Source organism: Chelonia mydas, chromosome 1 (genome assembly GCF_015237465.2).
Source record: "Chelonia mydas isolate rCheMyd1 chromosome 1, rCheMyd1.pri.v2, whole genome shotgun sequence".
NCBI lineage: Eukaryota > Metazoa > Chordata > Testudines > Cheloniidae > Chelonia > Chelonia mydas.
In genome coordinates this window covers 227,287,234-227,313,229 of record NC_057849.1, presented here as the reverse complement: position 1 = coordinate 227,313,229, position 25,996 = coordinate 227,287,234, and the positions used below count along the sequence as shown (strand labels likewise).

General features: G+C 42.1%; 2 protein-coding genes across 6 annotated transcripts in view; one reads left to right on the top strand and one right to left on the bottom strand.

The window, feature by feature from the left end:
* Positions 1 to 1,772: 1,772 nt before the first annotated feature.
* Positions 1,773 to 20,427, top strand: TSPO (translocator protein). 3 transcript variants are annotated; one of them, XM_037914898.2, is made up of 5 exons: positions 1,773 to 1,929; positions 13,793 to 13,994; positions 18,116 to 18,254; positions 19,377 to 19,571; positions 20,248 to 20,427. In XM_037914898.2, the coding sequence occupies exons 2-4, from the start codon at positions 13,813 to 13,815 to the stop codon at positions 19,548 to 19,550; spliced, it is 495 nt and encodes a 164-aa protein (XP_037770826.1). In that variant the 5' UTR covers positions 1,773 to 1,929; positions 13,793 to 13,812; the 3' UTR covers positions 19,551 to 19,571; positions 20,248 to 20,427. The 3 variants fall into 3 exon arrangements, with proteins under 3 accessions (XP_037770826.1, XP_037770836.1, XP_043394044.1); XM_037914908.2 differs by having other exon boundaries at positions 1,911 to 2,038; XM_043538109.1 differs by lacking the exon at positions 1,773 to 1,929 and adding an exon at positions 2,211 to 2,449.
* TTLL12 (tubulin tyrosine ligase like 12) overlaps positions 17,733 to 25,996 on the bottom strand; it is a 61,855-nt gene continuing 53,591 nt past the window's right edge. Inside the window, exons 13-15 of one of the 3 annotated variants that reach the window (XM_037914873.2) lie at positions 24,096 to 24,234; positions 22,819 to 22,957; positions 17,733 to 19,516 (exon numbers count right to left, since the gene is read on the bottom strand). In XM_037914873.2, coding sequence (XP_037770801.1) covers positions 19,504 to 19,516; positions 22,819 to 22,957; positions 24,096 to 24,234 — 291 coding nt within the window. In that variant the 3' untranslated portion in view covers positions 17,733 to 19,503. Of the gene's footprint in view, positions 22,958 to 24,095; positions 24,235 to 25,996 lie in introns of all 3 variants that reach the window. The other 2 variants (XM_037914884.2, XM_043538102.1) reach the window with 2 other exon arrangements.

Genomic DNA, 25,996 nt, shown 5'->3' with positions numbered 1-25,996 from the left:
TCAGATGCACGATTGTTTGCCATTGCTCTGACGCAGGGAGGGGCGACTGAGGACACGGCTTACAGGGTTGGCTTCAGGGAGCTAAAATCAACAAAGGGGGTGGCTTTACATCAAGGAGTATTTCAGGCAGGACTTCACGGAGGGTTCCAATAAGAAATGGTGCACCTAAGTTATTGTTCTTATTGGAACAAGGAGGTTAGCCTGGCCTCTGATTGATACATGGCTAGATTTACCTCGCTGCACCTTCTCTGTGAGTGACTGCAGTGTGACCTAGAGGAATGAGTCCCCTAGACGGGGGAGGAGGCAAATGAGTACAAAACAAATCTGGTCTATTTCTTGTTTTGATCCACTCCATCTATCTTTTACATCTTTGGCTGGCAGCAGACGGTGCAGAAGGACTGCATGCCATCCACATCTCATGGCTGCTCGGCAGAAGACGGTACAATAGGACTGCTAGCAATCCATATTGCCTGCCTGCTCACCATAAGACGGTTCAATAGGACTGACTGCTGGACTTAAGAGAATGACCTGGTCAAGTCACTAAAAATTTAGTCCCTGCGCCCATGTCTGCCCAGGCGCTCCCAGCCGACGTGGCCAGGAGCACCTCAGACATGACGATGACGGCTACCAGTCGTATTGTACTGTCTGCTGCCACAAGGCAATGGGTTGCTGCTGCTGTGTAGCAATGCAGTACCGCGTCTGCCAGCACCCAGGAGACATACGGTGACGGTTATCTGAGCGGGCTCCATGCTTGCGGTGGTATGTCGTTCACACAGGTAACTCAGGAAAAAAGGCGCGAAACGATTGTCTGCCCTTGCTTTCACGGAGGGAGGGAGGGAAGGGGGGACTGACGATATGTACCCAGAACCACCCGCGACAATGTTTTAGCCCCATCAGGCATTGGGATCTCAACCCAGAATTCCAGTGGGCAGCGGAGACTGTGGGAACTGTGGGATAGCTACCCACAGTGCAACGCTCCGGAAGTTGACTCTAGCCTCGGTACTGTGGAAGCACTCCGCCGAGTTAATGCACTTAATGCACTTCTGTGGGGACACACACACTCGAATATATAAAACCGATTTCTAAAAAACCGACTTCTATAAATTCGACCTTATTCCGTAGTGTAGACATACCCTTTGTGACAGCTCAGTGCACTTGCTTTCTACACCTCCCATACCATTTCCACACAGACCCAGCAGAAGTCCAGGTTGTACTTGGCTGGTCTTGGCTCAGACTGGCACCCTTCCCTTACATCAATAAAGACCCAGCATATCCTATTAAAAGTAAAACTTGTATATTTTTATTATTTTGACTTTTTTAAAAACTTGGTTTTAAAATTAATTTTCTCCCCATTTTTTTAAAACCACCAGGTCTCCTCCTTCTGAAATACAAAATGAAGAGAGGCGAGAACTAGGTCTGGAATAGTAGAAGAGCTACTGCTGCAATCTTCAGCCACAGCAGTCGCTGGAGGGAGTGCTGGGTGTGGACAAGCTGGACCCTTTTACCCTGGATAGCGTGGGCACCTTAACCTATTTCAGAACCAAAGGGGCTCAGTAACTTAGACCATTTAACCTTGGAGCTGTGCGATCCTGTAGGGTAGGCCACTCCTATGAGTGCGCTGAAATTTCAAATACAGTAAACGGCTCTGCCAACTCCTCCGCCTCCTCCCGCAGCGGGAGAGACTTGAGACAAACAACGACAACAAAAGCCTCACATAATGACTTCCCCAAACCACCCACCCCCTTCCTCCCCCAGGGCGTGCTGGAGCTGGCCCGCGCCGGGCCGCCACCAAAGCACCCAGCTCCGCCCCCGACTGCCATGCCGCTGCCGCTCCTGCGGTCCCCCTGCGCGTAGGAGGGACGCCGCACCCTGCCGCGGCTTCGGTCCGAGCTCTCCTCTGCCTCGCCGAGCTGCGGGCCGCTGCAGCGGGTGAGTCTCTCCCCGGGCATGAGTTTGCGGCGCAGACTCTTCCGTCAGTGGCTCCGGATTAAGGCGCGGGGAGGCGGAAAGGGCTAATTTCGAAGGGAAGCAGCTCTCAGTAAGCACGGTAGCCGCAGGAGCAAGGGGAGGGTGTCACCTGTGCAAGTCGATCGGCCTGGCTGTAGCAGCAGGGGTGGAGGGAAGTGGCACCTTATACCACACCTCGTGGCCGACGAGACACTGGTAACAGCAAGAGGGCTTAGCCCCAGGGTGCCACACAGTGCTGGGGGTGGCAACACGGAGGCCGTCTTCTAGTGTCACATATTGCAGCCAGCATCGGGTCGGCAGGGACAGCAGCACCTGCTTATGTGCCTTGCCTAGTAGCGATACAGCCAAGGCGGGATTCCTCGCCTCGGCCCAGTCACTTAACCCGTGGTTAGTTCATCTGTAAAACACAGTCCTCTTGACTGCTTCACAGCAGTGCTGGGAGGCCTGTTTAACGGTGTATAAAGTACTTGGAGATTCTCAGGTGAGATACACCATAGATGGCAAAGAGTCCTGTGGCACCTTATAGACTAACAGACGTATGGGAGCATAATAAATACCCACTTCGTTGGATGCCTAGATGGGGGGGGGTGTTAATTATTACTAGCGCTACTTTATTTGCTCCATGTTAGCGTAGCTCGGTTATACAGGGTGAATGAGGGAGAGCTGTTGTGATTCTATGCCAAATTTAACATTTGCTGTGTGTTTTCTGATCATCTTATGGGAACTGGGGAGAGATCCTTACAATGTGTCTTGCCCTGCACTCACTCCATTGGCAGGTGCAGACCACACTGCTTAAATGCTGGGAGCAATGCCCCTTTCAGGGAGGGGAAGGGTGTGTGTGCATGCTCTTACTCCCACAGCCCTCTTCGTAAGGGGATTCTCTCTCCTGTTCTTTATCCATCCTACAGTGTTGCCGTGCCTGTTATGTACATTTCATTTTCCTGGTTACTGAGTTACAGACTGGAGGTGGCTTCATTTCAGTGCTGGGTTAAATGATTCCGGATGGATACATAGTATAGTTTGAGGGACATGTTGATAATTGTTAATACAAATGCTATAAAATGTATGCTAATAATGTTCTCGTTGGATCAACAATTAATTTATAGGGGCTTGCTATCATTTGAAGTATTACAGTTAAAATGTTCAGGAAAGTTTCCTTTTCTTTCTCTCTTCTTTATTTTTATATGAACACAACAAGAAAACAGTTGGGAAGGATCACTGGTTCTAGCCAGTGGATGGGAAATACTGCTTAGTAACCTTCCCTTATGTAATACAGGCTTCCACTAGTGGAACTTGGATTGTAGCACCATGGTGGCAGAATACCTCCAGAAGGGGGTTTATAGCAGTGCAAATGCCCACTACTGTGGCACCTGGAGCTGGCCAGCAAAGCACAGAAAGCGGGTGGTGTCAAATAGGGAGAGGATGGGACCAAGGGAGCCAGAATATGCACGGATTCAGCCTTTGGTGCTAAAACCCACAGTAGTTTTAAGCTGCCCTACCACAGTAAAACCTCTCGGGCAGTTTGGCTCCTGTGCCAGCAGCAATGAATCAAGCCTTAGCTAGTGGACTATTGCATGTGTTACTCCTCTTCCCTGTCCCAGTTCCTATCTCATTTGGCTTCATGGGGGCCTTGAATTCCAGCCTCTCAAATCCAGAATTTCATATTGTCAATATTTGCTTTTCCAGGTAGGTCAAGATAGTTTGAGTATGATTTTAAACTAGTGGAGCTTTATTAGAGAGGAAATGCATTACTTAAATTGCTATATGTACTTCAAGCTTATTCTGCCTGTTACCTAAAGGGGAAAAAAGAGGATGCTTGTTTGTGTTCTCTTGACTGATTATATGTCATGAAATGGAGTGAATTCATGAAAGGCTAAAGTGAAACACACTTTAGTAAAGTGAGCACCAAATGGAGATATTACAAGAAAAAGAAGTGAAAGTATGCAAACCTGCATTTGCGCTTGTGTAATCATTTGGCGTTGGTTTGGTGTTATGAAACATCAAACAGTGAGTCATTTCGTAGAGCAGTTTAATAAAAGGAATGGGGTCATTTAACTCAGTGGAGTGAAAATGAATCGGAATAGCAAGTAATACGGCCAGATCATCTTCTCAGACCAAAGGGTCATCATTATGGGAAAATATTACTCTTCCCCCAGAACCCTCCTCCATGGAATCCCATAATGTGGAATCTCAGTCTTCCCCTCATCTTATTCAACATCTAAGTGAAGTCATTGGAGGAGTCAGTGAGACAACAGGGGCTGAACTGACACTAGTATATGGTAGGGGTGGGCAAACTTTTTGGCCCGAGGGCCACATCAGGGTGCGAAACTATATGGAGGGCTGGGTAGGGAAGGCTGTGCCTCCCCAAACAGCCTGGGCCCTGCCCCCTATATGCCCTGTCCCTGCCTCCCTCAGAACCTTGGCCCATCCCACCCCCCCACCCCCCTCCGCTCCTTATCCCCTGACCACCCATTCCCAGCACCCCCGCCCCTGGTACCCCAGCCCCTATCTAACCCCCCCCCCCCATTCCCCATTCTCTCCCCTCCCCCCCCCCCCCCCCCAGAACCTCTGCCCCATCCAACCGCTCCCTGTCCCCTGACTATCCCTGGCATGGCTGTGGGGGAGGGGGTGGAGGCTAGCCTCCCTGGCCAGGAGCTGAAGGGCCAGGCAGGACAGTCCCGTGGGCTGAATGTGGCCTGCGGGCCATAGTTTGCACACTTCTGGTATAGGGACACCACCCAGCCCTACGCTTGTTTTTTTTATGAAATATAAACAGCATCTTCTCCCCTCTTTCTCAATGCTGAGTTGAGATAAATTGGATGAAGAGCAACTGGCTAAAGCTGAACCCAAGCCCTACTGAAGCAATGCTGGTGGGATAAGACAAATGCTTTGAATAACTTGCTTCTCCTATAACATCCCCCATTATCAAGGGCATCTGCTCTCAGGTTGTTAAGTCAATCTGCAGCCTAGGGTTCCTCTTGGACTCCTCACTGCTGTCAAATACCCAAATATCCAGAGCGGCAAAGCTACCTATTTCTGCTTGTGGCTGCCCAAAAGATTATAATTCATCCAATCAGACACAGATCTGGTGATGGTGATTCACATATTAATGACTACCAGGCATGAATAGTACAGCTCAAATCTAGGAATGAAGTATGTCCTGAAAGTGTACAGCTAGTACAAAACGTCACAGAAGTACATCAACTAAACCAGTGGTTCTCAACCAGGGTGTAGCCTGGGGGTACACAGCGGTCTATCAACTCATCTAGATATTTGCCTAGTTTTACAACAGGCTACATAAAAAGCACTAGCAAAGTCAGTACGAACTACAATTTCATACGGACAATGACTTGTTTATAATGCTCTATCTACTATACACTGAAATTTAAGTACAATATTTATCTTCCAGTTGATTTATTTTATAATTAGATGGTAAAAATGAGAAAGTCAGCAAGTTTTCAGTAAGTGTGATGTGACTCTCTTGTATTTTTATGTCTGATTTTGTAGATTTATAGTGAGGGGAAATTTGGAGGTACTCAAGACAAATCAGACTCCTGAAAGGGGTACTGGAGTCTGGAAAGGTTGAGAGTCTAGGCTTGACAGAATTTAAATTTATTGATAATACTGATGTTTAAGCTTTTTTCAATTTTTATTGATTTACATTTTGTTGTGCAAAATTATGGGTTTTCAGAATTTTTGTTTTTATTGATTGAAATGTTCAGAGTTGCAGAAAATTATGGGGAGGGTTCAGATGATAACTATGGAAATGACAGATTCAAAAAGTTAAAGCATTATAACAGTTAACACATTGTCAATATCACATGTCAAAATATACAAAGTAAATCTCATTAAATCAAACTCTAAAGTTCTCAGACAGTATTTTTCTTATTTTATCTATACATTTTGATAGATTTTTTTGTTGTTGGTGTGTATGTGCACAGTGAAATCGATGTTTAGTATACTACCAATAAAAATCTAATCCTTCCAAACCTACATATCATATTGCACACATTTTGTCCTTAGATAAATACCACCAACTTAAATTTACAGTGCTGTTTCCTTCTATTGTTACAGATAACATCTAAGGTTATTATAAGTGAGAAAAAACATTTATCTAGATTTGTTTTTTACTTTGTGCATTTTGACAACTCTCTTTGTTTAGGTTTCAGAGTAACAGCTGTGTTAGTCTGTATTCGCAAAAAGAAAAGGAGTACTTGTGGCACCTTAGAGATTAACCAATTTATTTGAGCATAAGCTTTCGTGAGCTACAGCTCACTTCATCGGATGCATACTGTGGAAAATACAGAAGATGTTTTTATACACACAAATCATGAAAAACTGGGTGTTTATCACTACAAAAGGTTTTCTCTCCCCCCACCCCTCTCCTGCTGGTAATAGCTTATGTAAAGTGATCACTCTCCTTAGAGTGTGTATGATAATTGAGGTGGGCCATTTCCAGCACAAATCCAGGTTTTTCTCTCTCCCCCCCCCAACAAACCCACTCTCCTGTTGGTAATAGCTTTGTAAGGAGAGTGATCACTTTACATAAGCTATTACCAGCAGGAGAGTGGGTTTGTTTGGGGCGGGTGTGTAGTAGCTAATGATTCCGAGCTTGCTTCAGCTAGTTCCTTAAGTACCCTAGAATGAATTTCGTCAGGCCCTGGTGACTTGAATACATCTAATTTTTCTAAATATTCTTTAATCTGCTCTTTCCCTATTTTGGCTTGTATTCCTTCCCCCTTGTTGTTAATATCAATTGTGTTTAGAATCTAATCACCATTAATCATTTTAGTGAAGACCTGAAGCAAAATAGGCATTCAAAAACTTTAGCTTTTTTGATGTCATCAGTTATTAGCCCTCTTTCCTCACTAAGTAGCCAACCATATATTTGTCTTTCTCTTGCTCCTAATGTATTTAAAGAACCTTTTCTTATTGCCTTTTCTGTCCCTTGCTAGGTGCAACTAATTTGTGTCTTAGCCTTTCTGATTTTGTGCGTACCTGCTTGTGCTATTCTTTTGTACTCCTCCTTAGCAATTTTTCCATGTTTTCACTTTTTGTAGGATTCCTTTTTGGGCTGGGATAGGGGATATGAAAGGGCAACATAGAGCCATGCTCCTGGTCTCAGAATGGGGAAGCTTTGGGAGAGGCTGGATAATAGTAGGGAATAGAAGATGAGGGATAAGAGCTATAGGGGACCAAGGGTAGGCATGCAAGGGGAGATACAGGCAACCATGAGAGGTATTCCCTCTAATGTCCTCTATTCCAAGGTGTACCTTTCCTCCCACCAAGCTCCCCATATCTGCTTTAGACTGGCTAAAGTCTAAGGAAGGGACCCCTGTTTTGGTGATTCTCATAGGGTCCATTATAGCAGGCCTCTACTTCTGTTAACATAATACCATCCCAGGTTAAGCTTTTGGCACTTATTCAAAACAGGGTAAGTCCCAAACAAAAAAAACAACTAATGAAACAAAAAAATGAGTATTGTTCAAGTTTAAAGTGTTTCAAGAGAATTCACTCAACACCCACATATTGTTTACAAAGTCCTACAACTACAAAATAATCCCCACCCATTAAGTCTAGAAAATGAATAGTTAAAAGATCCAGCCAGTTTCTCTCTACTATATATAATCTTTCATCCGTCAATATCACCTCAATTAACTTACACCACCCACTGAGCCTTAGCTTTATCATCTAACATTTGCAAAGATATATAAAGATCAAAAAACAAATTTACTTGGAGGTTATAAAATCACTAACCCATTCTACAATATTATTCAGTACAAAAAGGTGACAGACTTAGTTGCTACACCATAGTTAAAAGGTATATAGTTTCCAGGTTTAGATACAAAGCTACAAATAGCAAATATCATTCAAATTATATTAATAAATATAATTAATATAATTAATAAAAATACTTTACCCTACTCTGAGAAGGTCAGATCTGACAGTTTTATATACTCTTTAAATATTATACATCTAACTGCATATTTCCAGTACAGAACAAATAATGGGGTAAAGTTAAGAGTGGTTGGTGTTATAGGGATTAAAAGTTTTATATGGTAGTGTGGGAACTGGATGGATTCCTCTCTGTTTACTTCCAGGCTTTTGAACTAAAAAAAAAAAAATTGTAAAGAAAAATGTAACCTTCTAGGTGATGGATGGAATCCCTTGAAACACTTCTAGCCTTAACTTTTTATTTTTTCAACAAAGTGATTTACTGGAGAATACCCTGTTAGTCATTTCCCCCTGTTTGTGTGGGTCTTTCGCACAGGAATAAGGATGAGAAAAACATCATACAAAATAGGAAATGTGATTGTTTAACCACAAAATAGGTCTGCAGACTTAAGAGCAGGTGGATTATTAGTTATTAGTATTTGTATTGTGAAGCCACCTAGGAGCCCTAGTCATGGACCAGAACTCCTTATGCTCAGTGCTGTATAACACGGAACACAAGTATAGTGCCTGAATCCACTTTGAACTTTTTTTTTTTTTTTAAAAGGAAAACACTCCTTATCAAGCAGCTATTATGAAATGCATTTTGTAAGCTCTATAACTGGTTTCCTCTCTGAAAATAAAAGGAAACTAAAGTAATGCAACTGAAAGCCATTTAATTCCCCTAAAAGTGAAGTCAGGAAAACTTGGAACTAATGCAGATTCTGCTTTATATGTGATTTGCTTAATTTGTCATGGTGTTAAGAAATCTAGAGCAAAGATGGGGTGTGTGGTAGGAGAACGTAGAAGCCTAGAAGTGTAGGTCTGGAAGAGACCTCAATAGGTCATCTAGTCCAGTGCCCTCCACTCAAGTCAGGACTACATAATAACTAGATAATTCCTGACAGGTGTTTGTCTATCCTGTTCTTAAAAGCCTCCAATGATAGAGATTCCACAGCCTCTCTTGGCAATTTATTCCAGTGCTTACACATCTCAGGTCTAAGCATCAGCTACTTCTTTATACTCTTGTGTAACAGAAACTCCTACAACTGGAAAACTCATGTAAGGGAGACACCTAAGAATAAGGTTTTCTGGAATCGGGCCTTTTAATATTTTTCTCCTCTGATCACCACGTTTGAATTTTATGCATTACTTCTTTCTCTTATCACCTCTGCCTGGTTGTGCATTATTCCTCTCTTTCATCCTTGGTTTGTTTCCAAATCTTTCATTTTGTTTCCAGCTCTACTCTTTTTTGCAGGAACAGTGTCTCTGGGAATCCCTCCCCTCCCACTTCCCTCCTTTCACTCACTTGTTCTCATTTTAAAGGCCCACATGGAGCATTTATGGAGGGCTGCACATGGCTTCCTAAATCAATCAGTGCTGCTCTTTCACTCAGCCATTGGTTTTCATTGGAGATTGGTACCAGCTGCTAATCCCCAGCGATTGAATACCTGAATTATAGTGCTCCCACATCTAGGGATGGTTGTGGTGTAGTTGACAGGGCCTGGAGCTGGGAGTTAAGAAACTTAAATTCTAATCTTAATCCTGCAACTGACTTGGTGTGTGTCTTAGAGCAAGTCACAGTACTTCAGTATCCCCTCTGTAAAATAGGCAGGCCTGTCCCTGTGGTGGGTGCGGGGCCCGGGGACGTAGGCGCCGAGTTTCTATCTGCCAGAGGGTGCTCCCCTTGGCTCTGCCCAGGCCCGGCCCCCACTCCCCGCCTTCCCCCAAGGCCCCACCTGCACACCACCTCTTCCCTGCGCAGTTCCGCCCCTCCCCCAAGCGCACTGTGCCCTCGCTCCTCTCCCCTCCCACCCCAGTTCCTCCAGCTGCTGCAAAACTGCTGAACAACAGTAGGCGCTGGGAGGGATGGGGAGGTGCTGATTGGCCAGCAGGAGGTGCTGGGGGGAAGTTGGTACGGGGACTGCTCCTCACCCCCATCACTTTATCCCCCCACCCGCCTCCTCTTGAAGCGTGGGGCTCCCGAAGCGCAGGGCCCCAGGGTGGTTGCCCCGATTGGCCGTTCCCTAGGGACAGCTCTGAAAATAGGGATAAAGAAGCTTACTAACCCTTGCAAAAAGCTTTGAGTTCTGTTTGAAAAGTGCTATATAATTACTAATTAGTATTACTAGCCCAAAGGGCGGGGCACCAAAATCAATCCCAAATTATGTCCTGCCACTACTGCAGCGCTCCCTTCCTTCTCTCTCCTCCTCCCCCTCTGTTTGTGCACATCTTTCCTCTTCCTGTTTTGTGGATATTTCCTGGTCTTGTGTCTTCCCTCATTTCCTGTTCCCCCCCATTCCACAATGATCCCTGTATTGCTGCTCCTATACATACTGGGCCAGATTCTCCACTAACTTGTCCTTTGTGTACTCACTTACCGAGGGTGCAAAACATTACAGCTCTGATTTGATATCATTTTACATCCACTGTACAAGTAACTACAAACTGCAGGGCAGTGGAGAACTGGGCCCCATGTTTCCCCAGCAATGACCATAAGAAGAGCAGAGCGATAGGATCACAATCATTTTCACCTTCTTAGTGGCCTCCTTCCAAATTACTCTGTAAAAGCAGCAGAGGTCTGATCCTCTACAACTACTAGGAGCTCCTGTTCCCAGCGGAGCTTGTTGGTCCTGCAGATAGTCACTCCCCTGGGTCCCAGTAGAATTAGATAGTGAAAGTGAGTAGCACTGTGTCACTTTCATGTCGCCAATACTCCTGAGAAGTAGTATGTGCTTCAATAGAGAGACTTCTCCCACAGGGGTATTTAAGAAGAAGTAATGCAGCAACGTGAGAACTTGCAATTCTTGTGCTGCATTTAAAACACGACCTGGTAAAAATAAGTTTTGAACTCTGCATATAGAATATATTAGGGAAGAGGCACGACAGCAATACTTGTAGCAACAAACTACACAGGACAGGTTTTTAACTCTCTTCCCAGCTTTCCCTCCTCCATCAAAGACTTAATTGACACTGTTCAGCAGGATGTTTTCTTCTCCCCTCCTCTTGTGCACAGACTTTGGCTCCGATTTCTTCCTTCTTTCCACCTCCAACCCTTCCACTCCCTTGTGTCTCTTATCCGTTCCTGGGCATGCACGCTCTCTCCATCTTCTCTTTTATCTTCAAAACATCCTCCCCCCTCTGGCTTCTTTCTCAGGCTAATGGCACATTCTTGTTTACCCACTCATGAAAAAATTCTTCTCTCAATCCCAGCTACTTTTCCAGTCTATCCGTCCCCCTCCCCGTTGCATTTAAAATCCTTGTCTGTATGGCCTACAGCTATTGCCAGGGCTTTCCTTGATCCTCTCCAATCTGGCTTCTGCTCTCACTCATTCATATCATGTTAACCAAGGTCCCTAACAAATCAAAGAGACACATTTCTTTGACTTGCCTCTGAAACAACTAATCACCCCCTGCATCTTTATTTTCTCTCTTTTTAGCACTTTCACAGCTCTTCTTTTTCCTCTTACTTCACTGACCTTCAGTATCCTGTTATTCCTCTGTGTCCCCTCTTCCACTCTCTGTAGCCGTTCTTCAGGATTAGTTTCTTATTTTGTGAGATAAGGTGGGTGAGCTAGTATCTTTTATTGGACCAATTTCTGTGGTGAGAGAGACGAGCTTACACAGAGCTCCTCTTCAGGTCTGGGAAACATACTCAATGTCACAGCTAAATAGAAGGTGGGATACGTCATTTAGCATCAGTAGTAAACACAAAATTACAAGGGACCATTCAAAGTGAAGTGTCCTGTTAATACCGCTCCAGTCATAGTGAGAAAAAGAAAGTGGGGGGAGCTGCTGGGAGGGGGGTTGTTAGTGGGTTACAGATTGTTGTAAAAAGCCATGAATCCAGTGTCTGTATTCAGTCCATGGTTATTAGTGTCTAGCAAAGTTGCAAATTTAAGCTCCCAGGCTCATCCTTTGAAGGTGTTGTATAGATTTCCTTTGAGAATGAGGTCTGAGACTCGCGTCAGATATAGAGCAATCGTTTCATGAAAAGTGTTCACCCACAGGTGATAGGGTGTTTTTGTCTTATTTTTCTGGGCGAGTTCATGTGAGAGTGTAGTGAGAGTGTTCATGTGAGACAATGTAGAGTATTGTCTGGTTTCACCCATATAGTTGTTCTGGGGCATTTAGTGCACTGGATGAGGTACACCACACGTTGTGATAGGCATGTGCACAACTCATGGATCTTGAAAGACATGTTGTGGGAAAGGTTTCCGGCCAATGGGAGATGTAGAGCCGGCACTTGCGGCGGGGGCAGCATGCGGAGCCCCGTGCTCGCCCCTACACCTAGGGGCCAGAGGGAGATGCTGGCAGCTTCCTAAGAGCCATGTGGAGCTGGGTAGGCACTCTGCCTGCCCCTCTGGGGGCAGCCAACTGGACTTTTAACGGCCGGAGCTGCCAGGGTCCCTTTTCGACTGGGCATTCCGATTGAAAACCAGATGCCTGGCAAACCTAGCTGCAGCCCGAGCTTGAATGTCTATACTGCAGTTAAAACAGCCCCTTAGCCAGAGCCCTGTGAGCCTGAGGCAGCTGGCGCAGGCCAGCCAAAGGAGTTTAATTACAGTGCAGACATACCCTATTTAAGCTCCAAAACTTGTCTCTCTTACCAATAGAAGTTGGTCCAATAAAATATATTACCTCACCCATCTTTCTCTCTAATATCCTGGGACCAACACAGCTACAACAACGGACTATATCTTACTCTACGTCACGTAAAGCACTGGGCAAGATTATAGTCCTATGCAAATAATAAAAGTAAAGGGTTGCATGCACTTGGCTACTATGCTTTCAAAATCTGTCTTTTCTATTTTATCCTTTTTGGTATGTGTTTAATCCCTTATTTTGGCAACCTATATACGGATTGTATATAGCAGGTGGTTTTTGGCCACAAAACTTGGGGTAGAGCTTTTCCAGCTTATTTATTTACTCTTAATGCTACCTTTGCTTTGCTAATGTAGCTAGGGCAACCAGTCAAACTTCACCCCCAATGCCTATACCCACTGTTGGTTGGAGGGCTTATACTGGTCCTAAGCCTTGTGCTGACCCTCTGCACGTGGGTGAATTTCACATACACATATTTTCATCCATGAATAAATAAACTGAGGGATAATGCAGTTTCGCACTATGTAAATTGTACTTTTAAAATTTTTTTTAAGGGTTCTGCATCTTGTCATCAAACCGTCCATCTATGTAAAATGCTATGCCAAGAAAAACTAGTAGTGTCACCAATATACAAGCAATTGGGGTAAGAGGTGAATGACTGACATTTATCCAAATATGGGTTTGAGAGTCTCTTTTAGGCTGATCAGGCAAGGCACTAATGTCCAACAACTCCCATTGAGCTCAAAGGGAATTGTGGATGTTCAGCACCTGACAAGACTGAAGCCTTTTGACTGGAGAGATAAACATATAGGGGCAGATCCTCAGCTGGTATCAATGGAGCTAAAACAATTTACACTAGCTGAGGATCAGCCCCAGAAAATTGGAGAGACTATTTAAGATGGATGTTTGTTTTTAAACCTGTAACCTCTGCTAAGCAAGCTCAAGGAAGGGGATATGAATGAGTAAGGAAGCAGTGTATTGGGTGCAGTGATTGACTGAATAATTGATCAAGAAATCTTTGTTGATAGAATCATAAACAATGCATCAGATTAAAACTGCCTATAAAAGAAAAACTGAAAAGAATCCTTGGGGTGTTCCAGCTTGCCTGTGAGCCTGGAGTCTTTAAATTAACTTAAATGGGCTTTAGATCAGGCCCTAGAAGAAGAGTTAAGTAGTACAATAATTATCTCTTAAATAAGTCTGTTTAATCTGAAAGTGTTTGGCCAGAGTTTTATTCTAAAAAATTCACTTTGCAAACAAACATTCAGGTGTTTGGGATTTGTTTCAGATTCAGCATCTGTCTTGGAAATGGTACCGAAGTGGGCCCCGGCTGTTGGTTTCACACTCTTGCCCCATACAGGAGGGTTTTTGGGAGGCATGATAACAAAGAGAGAGATCCCTATATGGTATGAATCTCTTGAGAAGCCATCCTGGCGTCCACCTAACTGGATGTTTGGCCCTGTCTGGGGAACTCTGTATACAGCAATGGGGTATGTCTTTTATATTGTGTATATACACTTAACTAGTCTGATGGTTGCTTAATGTACAGTAGCAAAGCTGGATTGTTAAAAAGAATCATATTGCATAACGTTAGTTAGCTATGTTATTGCATATATATATGCTACATTAATTTATAAGAGCGACAATGTTGTTTCTGCAATGTTCAACAGGTAAGCACTTGCTTAGGAAACACTGCCCTTTATGCATATGCACAAGGGAGGTGTATTAAATGCAGGAATTTTTGATTTGCTTCTGACCGCCCCAATAAGAGAAATAGAACTATGAAGTAATGTGCTGACTAATTGAAAGAGTTTTTTAATCATTCCCGCCCGTATATGTGTCCTCTGACATTTCTAGCTAAAATTAACTGTATGAGTAAATAAATGAGGGATTGAGATTTGGATTGTTCCAGTAAAGAGTAAGTTAAATTTACTGGAATCTATAACCCTTGTCTTATAAAACACTAATAAAACCCCTTGCTTTTAATCTGGGTCACATTATCTGATACAATCTGCTGCCCTCTAACTGAATTAGTCTAAAATACTGATGACAGCTTAGGCTATTACTGTCAAATAAATGGCAATGATGAAAGGGATGCAATGATGCAAGTGTGTTGGGCCAAATATCAGACCTATCGGTACTTTAAAAGAAAAGCTGAAGCATAATGCAAAAAAATATTCTAATCACTCCATCTCATTTTAAAAATAGCTAAACTATTTGTAAAGTAGATTTTTTTCTGGACTGTTTTGTGTGTTTTAGACAGGTATGATCTCCCTCACACAAACTGTCCCAGGAACAGCCCAGCAAGAGAAAGTCCTTTTCTCCCAGCCTCCTTAACTGATGTCACATGAGGGGAGAACACATTAGGCTACGAGAACTTGCACAATGACCACGCTCCAAAGTGACACTCAGCCCCCGCAATTTGTTTCACATCTTCTTTATGGAGGACTAGCCCTATGCCATGTTTAATGCATTTTTGTTCAGCCATAGTTGCATTATCGGGGATCCCTGCAGAAAGTAATTTTTCTTTGAAGCTGAGTTGTCTCTTTCCCCACAAACCTACTACAATGCCCAACTCTTCTATAACTCAAATACAACGGAAGGGATTTTCCTCAAATTTGCACACTTTTTGCCTATTAAGTCTGGAAAGTTCAGCCCCAAATAGGAAAACTTTTTTAGAAAATTAAGAGTAAGTCGTTATGATGGGATGCTACAAATTTCCTTAATTTTAGTGTTCTCTGTTGCAAAATATTGTTAGTGAAGCAATACGCATAAAAACAAATGCTGAATCACGTCTCTTCTTGCCTTTGCCTTATCACTTAATTTCCACTCACCTTCACTCCTTCCATTTTCTCTCCCTTTTGGTCTTTTCTTCTTTTGTGAAAAACTTCTAGTCTTTTACAGCTCAGTACATAGTGTCCTTCCCTTTCCCCCTCCCCAAGCAAACAGAAAGTATCTTTTTGTTATTCTGTTCCCTCCCATGGTTAATGTCCTAATCATACTTATTCTTGATGACAAATCACAATGATTCTAATCCCAGGGGGAGTTAAGTGTTTCTTCTCAGAGCCTCAATCATGCTCAAAACCAGATCACTGTGTTCTGTATACATAACATCACAGAGATTCCTCAGAGTGCCCAACAAATCCAGTTCCTCTATTTGCATTTAACACATACAAAAGAGTCTGGGGATTGTGTCATGCAATACTGGTATTATCTAGCAGAGCTCTAGCACTCCCAAAGAGTTGTGTAACTAAGGGGCTAGCCCTGAACTATACTTTACAAATTTGCCAGAAAATCTAGATCAAGAGCAGAAGCCAAAGTTATATCTGTGTACAAGTGCAACTGCTTATTAAACAACAGTTTCACAAATCATCTGGAAGCTGAATTGTGTCTAGGTGTTTCCTAGTGATGGAGAAATGTGAAGCCTTTTTGTTTTTTTTAAAAGCATTTGTTTGGCAGGATAATGATTAAATTGACAGCATATCAAATTGTGCCCTTAGAAAAGGAACAGCCAGCATGCAAGCTTGGGTTATTTACTTCCACATAAAAAATAAAGTTTATTCATGCTACATGTGAGTGAATTTGAACTCTGGTAAAGTCATGTGGATGTCTTAGATTTTTAATTGTTTAGCTGCAGATATGCATCTATCTTGCTTAAAAATGTGCGGGTGAATTTTTAAGAGTTCAATAATATTTATGCAGCAAAGCCTGCATATGGAGCTCCCCATTGCCCAGCTAGGTGCACAACTCAATTTGCATTCTTACCTATAATGTAGACTTCATCTCAGTATGAAACTACATTGAAACAGCTGGCAAATTACTACCACAAAGGAGCAGACTGTCTTTTGGAATACATACTCATCTGGCCCCGAAATCAAGTACCCACTAACACTTTAAAGTGAACTACAAAGCAAAGGTAAAAAAAAGTGGACTTCTGTGCTGAATGATCCAGCTAACCAGGTTGTGGGAGTAGGGTTGCCAACTTTCTAATGGCACAAAACCTAACACCCCCGCCCCACCCCACACCTTCCCCGAGGCCCTTTCCCCACTCGCTCCATCCCCCCTCCCTCCATCGCTCGCTCTCCCCTATCTTCACTCACTTTCACCAGGCTGGGGCAGGGGGGTCAGGTGCAGGAGTGGGGTGAAGGCTCTGGCTGGGGATGCAGACTTTGGGGTGGGGCCAGGGATGAGGAGTTTGGGGTACAGGATGGGGCTCAGGGCTGGGGCAGGGTGTTGCCGTGGTGTGGGCTCCAGGAGGGACTTTGGGTGTGGGAGGGGAAGCGGGGTCCCGGCAGCACTTACCACGGCTCCCAGGAAGCAGTCGCCAGGTCCCTGCAGCCCCTAGGCACATGGGAGGCTCAGCACATTGCCCCTGCAGCTCTCATTGGTCGTGGTTCCCCAGTGCTGACCAGAGCCGCCAGGGTCCCTTTTCAACTGGGCATTCAGGTTGAAAACCGGACGCCTGGCAACCCTATGTGGGAGGCTTTCAGCACACAATAAGCTTGAGCTTCATATTCCTCACCCTTGAGTAATCCTGTCTTACCTTCAGTGAACTAAGAAGTTATCCCAGAATGCACCATTCCATGGCATTAAAAGGGCCTGGATTGCAATGAGAATTCTGGTATGTTTGCAGTTGCAAACTGTATTCTGGAAGATCTTCCAGTAACCAGTACCAAGAGGATTTCATTGACAGGAGAAAAGCTCCTCTCCCCTATTCTCTTCACTCTGGTGATTGTTTTTGACACCTCCTTTCTGAAATCAAATGTGGTTATGAAAATATCACTTCTGTGCAGACACTACCCAAATTCACCACTGCTCTCTCTCCTCACTTTTTGCCTGTTTCAGCCTTAACTTCTGTTAACTCGTTTAAAAAAAATTAATACCTTAAAAATGACAAGCACTTCATTAAATAGAGGGAGGTGAAGTGACATTTAAATCCAACACTTCACTCTCCAGTTAGGAACCTACTCATTCAACTTGACCCCAGATTATCTCCCAGTTTTGAAAATTTGCCGATATAACTTCTGAAATAACAATCTTTTTACTCCACACAATGAACACTTAGTTACCGAAACTCTTATTAATGTATTCAGTTCATCTAGACTAATGCAATTGCTTCCTTTATAGTCTTCAGGTCTCAACTCAGACTTCTATTTGTCCAAAATGCAGTAGTTCATCTGCTCCCCTATATCCAAGAATGAAAGTAGCCACTGCAAAATTTTTTATTTACTTCTTTTATTGGATGGTTCAGTACCATGTACTCTCTCATTTTGCCTGAATAGCATAGGGGTGTGAAAACCACATATTGAAGGTTCCACAATAAATCAGCACTTCAATTTTGGATTCTAGCCCAAAACTATGACTTATGATACTCCATCCTATTTTCAAAAGTCACTTGGCAGCCTAAGTCTCTTGCAAGTGAATGCACTTAGACTCTTAAGTGACTTTTGAAAATAAGATGGAGACTCCTAAGTCACAGACTTCTTTGAAAAATTTTCTTGCCTTACCTATGAAAGTCACCTAGTTTGCCAAAGTATGTGTTTATAATTATCTACGTATTATATTGTATAATTTGCCAGAGTACTTGTATTGTCATGTTCATTTTATTCAGATATGGTTCTTACTTGGTATGGAAGGAGTTGGGAGGTTTCAATGAAGAGTCAATGGTTCCACTTGGGCTGTATGCAGGGCAGCTGGCATTAAATTGGGCATGGACTCCCATATTCTTTGGAGCTCACAAAATAGGATGGGTAAGTGTAAAGTAATATTGACATTTAAAGTCTCATCGTATCCTTACATCGTCAGTTACAAGGTACCGACTTTGGAATTTTTTATTCTGAAAATGAACTTTGGTACATATAGAAAGTAACAATTGGCTTAAGTAGGAGATTTTTTAAATTCCCTTATTACTCATATGGTCATACGAGATTATGCATAATTTATCTACAGTGTCATTACATTATTAGCTCTCAATTGTGTGTTTTTCCAACCCTTTGTTAACAGAAGTTATAATTCATGTAACTAAAGTAAATACAGCTATGCCAAGGTAAAGTTCCTAGGGGTCCTTTAGACAAGTTCTTGTGAAAATTCATTTACTATGAGATGACTCGTAATTCAGTGTCAATTTTAGATAGTACTAATTATTCTCTGCTGTCCTGGGGGGGGGGCGGGGGAGCTAGTCTCTGACATAAACCACCCTATGAACTACTTGGCTGGTTCTTTTACTACACAGCTCTCTTAGATACTTACATGACCCCATTGCCATAGTAATGGAGTGCCTTGGAGCCTTTAATGTATTTATCTGCACAGTGCCCCTGTGAGGTTGGGAAGCACTATTATCCCCATTTTACAATGGGGAAATGGGAACACTAACGTGTGTAAGGTCACACAAGAAATCTGCAGCACAGCAGGGATTTGAAGCAATCTCCTAAATTGCAGGAGACCACCCTATCCACCATCCCTGAAATACTGAAGTAAAGAAATTCAAACACACAAACTTAACTTTTGGAATTTTTAGAATTATTAATTTAGCATTATTGATGTGAATGCTATGAATTTAAAACATGACATTTCAGGCTGAATGTTGCATTAATTTTAGCTTTTTGCATTTATTCTGTATTTGTATGAAAATGTCGCCAAAGCCAGCTCAGTCCTGTTAAGAGCAAATGATTCCTTTTCCAAACTGATCACCCCACTCTGCACACATTCATGTATCAGCAAGAGGCATTCTAAGTTTTTTTAAGCATGTACTTTCCCCTGTGTTTCAGAACTCTTTATAAAAAAGTTTAGTCTGAATTTGTGCAAATATCTACGTACTGTCTTAACAAAAATGCAGCATGTAAAATACCACTAACCACCTTCTTTTGTTTCAGGGGTTGGTCAATCTCCTACTCACTAGTGGTGCAGCAACAGCTACAACTGTCATCTGGTACCATGTCAACAAGAGAGCAGCGTATTTGATGTTCCCTTATTTAGCTTGGTTAACTTTGGCTTCTGTGCTCAATTACCGCATCTGGAAGGACAATAAAAACAAGAAGCAATCTTAATACAGAACCTTCTGGTAGAAGGTATCAAGGCGGACGATTTTTTTTATGCATTTCCCAAATAAAATTACAATCCTGTTTTACTATTGCTTGAAGTACTTACTGTATTAGACAGTTAAAAATAGGTCTCGTCTAAATACAGTCAGAGTGGTGTTCATGTCAACATTCAAATGCTGGCTTACTACACAATCCGAATGGAATGTGTGCATGAGTGAATTTAATAGCACAGTCAATGAAGTGGTTTAATCTGCACCCTCTCCTATTGCCCCCGCTGTTGATTACATATAAAAAATAATTTAATGGATAGCATTTTTAACTATTACTGGCAATTAATGTGAATTGGGGGCTGATTATGTCCAGAAATGAAAGTCCATTAATGACTTTCAGACTATTGCTCCTCACATTAATTTACTCAGTACGGGCCTGATCCTTCAGCCTTATACCACTTGGCATAGTGCTTATTCCTGTCAGCTGTTGTACTGACTTCAGTGTCTTGTCTTCAAAGCACTGTGCCTAGAAATGTTTATGATTAGGCCTTATATGGAGGAAGAATTCCCATACTTGTGCATATAAACTTTGAGAGCATAATATAATTTGCAGCCTGGATCATTATAGTTGAGAGGTAGGGGAAGGTTTCAAACATATTAAACAATAAGGAACTTACTAGTCTTACACCATGTGTTTTTTTTTTTTTTAAAAGGGCTAAAGCCAAAAGGATGCTGCAACCTAGAAGAAAGCTGCCTCCCCTCCCCATTTCCTTGCCACTGCAACTAGTGTAATATACTTGGCTAAAAAAATAGACCACGGCAAATCCAAAGCACAGTCAGGAACTGATGACACCGCCCAAAGAGTATATCCAATGAGCACCTGAAGGGGGCAGGGGGGGGAAGTCACAGAAAGATGAATTAGTGCCTTTAACTTGTTCTGCTTGGAACCTGGATGCTTCACTAGCAGACTGCTAGTATTCTCGTCTACTAGCAGAGCAAGCTGCCTCCCCTGGAGGGATGTCTGGCTGCTGGTGCCCCTTTAGCTGCTTGGAGACAGGTACAAGATGTTTCTGCTGCTTCAAGATTAGTGTTGCAGCCTTAGACCAGAAGGCACAGAGTTGTAAATGGCTGAACTAGAAACAGGAACTTTTTGTACAAGGTACTTGGGACAGGAAGTTTTACCTTTCCTCTATTGCTAGCACATTACTACTTCTTTTATGACCATGCTTCCCAGTCCTCCCTTACACTATTAGGATTTAAACCTTCCTCTTTTAAACCTGCCCCAGATCCACGGCAATTTCCAGCAGTGACTAATTTTCTTGCCCTGAAATTGCCTCTCTCCTTTACTGCCATGTTTCCTAGGTATATCAAGCAACTTTAAACTAAGCTTCTTAGAAATCAGAACTATTATGTGGTAGTGCTTGGCAGACAGTTCTTCAGATTGAAGATTAGGAAGATCTGCTTTTTAAAAAAAAAAAAAGGTTCTATGGCATAATCAACCCTTTTCTACATGAAGGCTGAAAGATAACTGGTTATATTGCTTGCTTCTTTGATATCAGTGCAAGGCTAGAAGCTATCTATGATTGCTGCAGATTAAGACGGTTTAAAATGGTATCTTTGTACACTTTGCTTAAAATCTGCAATTGATTAGTTTTTGTTACAATGTTTATCAAAAAATAAAACTTTATCACTTTTTAATGCTATAATACTTCAAGAAATAAATAATGCATGTATACAATATAAAACAGGGGTCTCAAACACACGGCCCAGGGGGTTATTTCCTGCGGCCCACCAAGCTCTTCGCACCCCCAGAGTTATTTCCTGTGGCCCGCCAGGCTCCCCTCCTCCCAGCGCACCGAGTCCCTGCTCCTCTGCCTACCTGCAGGCGCTTCCCGCTGCCAAACAGCTGTTTGGCAGCGCTTAGCACCTTCCAAGAGGGGTGAAGTGGGGGCGGGGCTGGGTCAGTGATGCAGCCCTCAGGCCAATGTACTAGTCCTCATGTTGCCCTTGTGGTGATTTGAGTTTGAGATCCGTGATGCAAAACATCCCCAAGGTTTAGCATAAGATGTTAAAGTCTTAGAGTTTGTTAGGAGACACTTATATCATTTAGGCTGAAGGCCATTAAATTTCACCCAGTTACCCCCACAGTGAGCCCAATAGCTTGTTTGAGAAAAGTGTAACTTGTGTTTGGCTAAAGCATAATACTAATGTGAACTAACTGTTCCTCAGCACACACAGTTTAATTTGGCCAGTACTACTTAGGAAGGGGTAAAATTCTGAGCCATAACTCTTGATACAGACATTGCCAAAGATTAAAAGGATCCTTTGTTCTTGCATTGTTTACTCAAAATAAAATACTGTTCCAGGTCTTTTCAGACCTTTGGCAATTGTAATGGCCCCTAACCCACCCCTCTGAAGTCCCAATTAGCTCATTATTCATTTTGGTATCTGAGATCAAATCCTTAGATAGGCAAGACTGCCATTGACCTCAATGAGAATTTTGCCAGATGATATTCAATCTTAACTGCTGTGGCAAAGGAATGAATTGTTTGATATGTGACAGAAAAGCTACAGTTTCCATCTAATTTCAGCATTACCATGCATGCTAAACAGCCCAAAACTACTAGATTGGGATATATTCATAGACCTCATTCAACTTTAAAAAGATGACAGCAGCTCTGACTAGTTTTTGAGAAAGTATAGTGACCTTTAATTGAAAAAAAATTAACTCTCATGTTGCTGCAATACTTTATTACAAAGAGGCTTCATAAATGTTCGCTCACTGGAGTTATCAGATGCAACCCTAAAGCAAGATGCTTCACATCAGTCTGGGGAATAAAGCATTTTAGTGCTTGCAAGACAATGGTATTCCACAGAGAGGAAGAGATGATGCATGACCTCAGACATTTTGATACAGGAAATTATTATTCTAATGCAGACACAGAAAATGTGTACAACACTTCCTGCTATGCAAATGAGGTATACTAGGCTACCTAAGAAACAACAGCTGATTGCTCCAGTTACTATTATACTTTTCTGGGCTTTAATAAGACATTTAAGTCAACACAAGTTGATGATTAGAACTAAACAAGACAAGAAAACACAGACTACTGATTACAAGTGCAGTATATGCCCATTCATCTGATAAAAGTTTTCCTTCATTACCATTTTTGGAAAATAGTCGCATAAGCAGCTCATAGAACTGAGATATAAATATTGCTGTTAAGCATATCTGTAAAGGAAACAAATAACCAGGTCAAGCCTTCTAGGCCTAAACAACGTACGTCACATGACAATTATCTGTTTCATCCAGAAATAGGGTGCTGAAGACATCATTAAAAAAGGTAGGGTGGTATTTGCAGGCTCTGTCACAGTCAGGGTTGAAGTTCACCTCCAGGACCTGAGGCTGCATAGTTCTTTTCCCTGAAAAAGAAAATAAAACAAAACATTCCATTTTACTACCAGGTACACATGAGACGCTGGGAGCCACCTCCTTTTGTTGTAGTGGAGACCACAGAAAGAGGCTGAAGATGGTCAACTCTTACTACATACCCAGGGAGGGTTTTTTTTGAGGCTTACAGTATGAGGCAGTGAGACACCAAACCCATTCCTGGGGCAAATGCCATAATAATCTGAGGCCTTGTCCATATGAGAAAAAGGGGCACTGGTTTAACTAGATCAGAATTAGTGTGTCTTTCTTATTTAACCACAACTTTGAGATGCACCTTCCAAAAAAGACTGCTTCCCCCTTTATTTTTAGGCAACAAGCCTCCTTTGCTCTTTGTATTGCTCTATTGTTCTCTCTAGTTCACCTGCTACAGAAACAGAGCTGGGTTCCTCAGCTGCAGCACAAAATCTCTCCCCTCCCACTTATAGATTCCGAAGTCAGAAGGGGACATTGTGATCAACATTCTAGTCTGACCTCCTCTACAGCACAGGCCCCAGAACCTCCCCACTTAGCCCTCTACTTCCTCTCACCCCTAAAATAAGGTCAGGAGGTTGCGTTTCCCTTTTGAATTGCAATCATGTTTGAAGAGTAAGAAAAATGCATTTTGTACAAATAAAGACAAAAAACGTAGATTCTCTTTCCTACCTGTATGATTATAGTGGAATTAAATCATGGGGTTTATAATAATTACTTTTAGTAGAGTCTGCTCTCCTTGTATAGGTGTACCACTACCACAATAGGGAAAGGGTGCTTGTTAGAATGAACCAATCGTTGTAAAGCATTATGCCCACCTATCTTCAAATGTTTACATCAGAATAGCAGAAACAACGGCAGACTAGAGCCAATAAAAAGAATTAGACAGATGCACGGCAGTAGCTCCACTATTATTACTACTAACAAGGAGACCAGATTCTCCCTCGCACATATACAACCCCAAAGACATCAAAACAGTCTGTTTAAGTATAAACATCATGGAGCCCGCCCTAATTTGTTGTTTTTTTGTTGTTGTTGTTTTTTTGTTTTTAAAAACAGCAAAAACTTTGAGCAAAAAAACCAAATTTAAAAAACAGAGAGAGAATAAATTCAGTCTCTCAAGGAACAGAAGCATCTTACCATCTCTGGTAGTATCCCACTTAAGCATCAGGTCAATGGCATATACTGCTCGCGATGATGGATAATCACAGATGCCAAACGGTGCAGGTTTAGCTGAAGCAGCTTGGAATAATTCAGCAAATGCCTTAAAAATCTCTGCCTATTGCCAAAGAGAAGTCAGTTTCTGAATAAAATGCAAATAGTTGCGAGAACCCCATAAAAGTGATTTTTGTAGGTGAAAGTTTCATCTATGAGTCATCTCAAACTGTAAATGTCATCACAAATGACAAGCCTGCAGACAACAAGAACCTTCAGACTTTCAGTAAAAGGGGTCAAGTTTCTTCAGGAATAATTTAATATTTGTTCCCTCACACCCATCCATATCCATGATTTTCAAAAATAGGGGCCTGAAATTAAGCTTCTAGATTTATATTTTAATGTACCTAATAACTGGTCTGATTTTTTTAAGTGCTGAGCACCCAGAATTTATCTCATTACTATATACTACAGAAAACCCTACAAATAAAAGTATTATAATGCTGGAATGGAATCCATTTCTAGTTCATTTTGTACAGCACTACACTTCTGAATCTACCTCAGCAGGTGGAGTGCAAATTAAAAAGGAAAGGAAAGTTGTTCTGTGAATACCAACAGTTACAGCTCAGAAGTTTTGGCATCCCGTTGAATCAATCCACTTTTCTCTCACCGTTTTACAAACATACAAATTCCAAATTTAAAAAAAAACTGAACAATTTCCAGTCTGAACACACTGTGATGACATTTCTCGATATAATATGGAGACCAAATAAAAGGATGTCAAAGAGTTATGGTACATGGAGTTTTTAATATCCAAGCCACATTAGAGTAAAACATACCTCCTGTAAACATAAAAAAAGTCTAATTCTTGGCAGTTTGCCCAGAATACTCCTTGAGGGATACTTTGCCACTGTTTAAAAAAAAGGTTTTCCTTTGTGTAATTTTAAGGCTTATCCTACAACTACTCATATACCCTGAATAGCTTTACTTCCGTGAGTAGTTCTAGTGAAATCAACTAAAATCATGAGTAAGTGTCTGCAGGATCAAGTGCTTAACCAACCACCTCTGTACTTCCTGGCTCTTGATAAATAGGAAAACAAACTGTTGACTAGTTACCTTTGCATTCAATTTCTTCTTTTGAGAGCCACCCACCACCACAAAATAACCCCAGGTGACTGTTTCACAATCCACCCTCTATTCATATTCATTTGTAGACTTATCACATCTGGAGCTTCTACACAGCTCTATAGTTCAAACATATCTTGGCACTAGGGAATTGGCAATGTTAAAGCACTTTTGTGATGACAGGACATTAAGGGGTCTCTGCCTTTTATATCAAGCTCAGATAACATGGAATTCTAAACTTACGAAGATTAAGAGTTAGCTTGGACAGCAACTGAAAGTTCAGCCTAAAAGGAAAAATTTTAGTTCAATATGTTTGGCTAAGGGTCTGAGTTATAAGAACAGAGATATTACACTTTTAAACTGTTCATTTGCCCTTTGTTCTCATGTAGTAAAAAATCCTAAAGGCATCCAAATGTAGGCTCTGTGCTAGCCAACTTTATAGCGTAACCACCTCAAGAGCAGGAACCAGAAAGGTGTACTTGGTAAAGTACTCATTTCCACCTGCTATGCCAGAATGGCTAGTGTGTGCATTCACACCCTTCAGAACAGCCTACTGTGTACTACACTGCAAGAAGGACCTAAATTCTATCACAAGGTCCTTGGAGCTGTTTTGTTAGAGTGCTGCAGATTACAAATTAAGCCGCAGCTTTATGTAGTTAAGAGACTAAATATGAAAATAAATACCAAAACCTCAATCAGTACAGCAGACACTTTCTTATTTTGATATTATTTCCATATCTTGTGGAAGCAGTTTGGGGCTG

Bases quoted from the DNA above. Each gene is read 5' to 3' on its own strand.
- TSPO (XM_037914898.2), top strand. From the start codon at position 13,813: ATGGTACCGAAGTGGGCCCCGGCTGTTGGTTTCACACTCTTGCCCCAT. The intron at 13,995-18,115 runs GTATGTCTTTTA...CATTTTATTCAG, and splicing joins ACTCTGTATACAGCAATGGG to ATATGGTTCTTACTTGGTAT. The intron at 18,255-19,376 runs GTAAGTGTAAAG...CTTTTGTTTCAG, and splicing joins GAGCTCACAAAATAGGATGG to GGGTTGGTCAATCTCCTACT.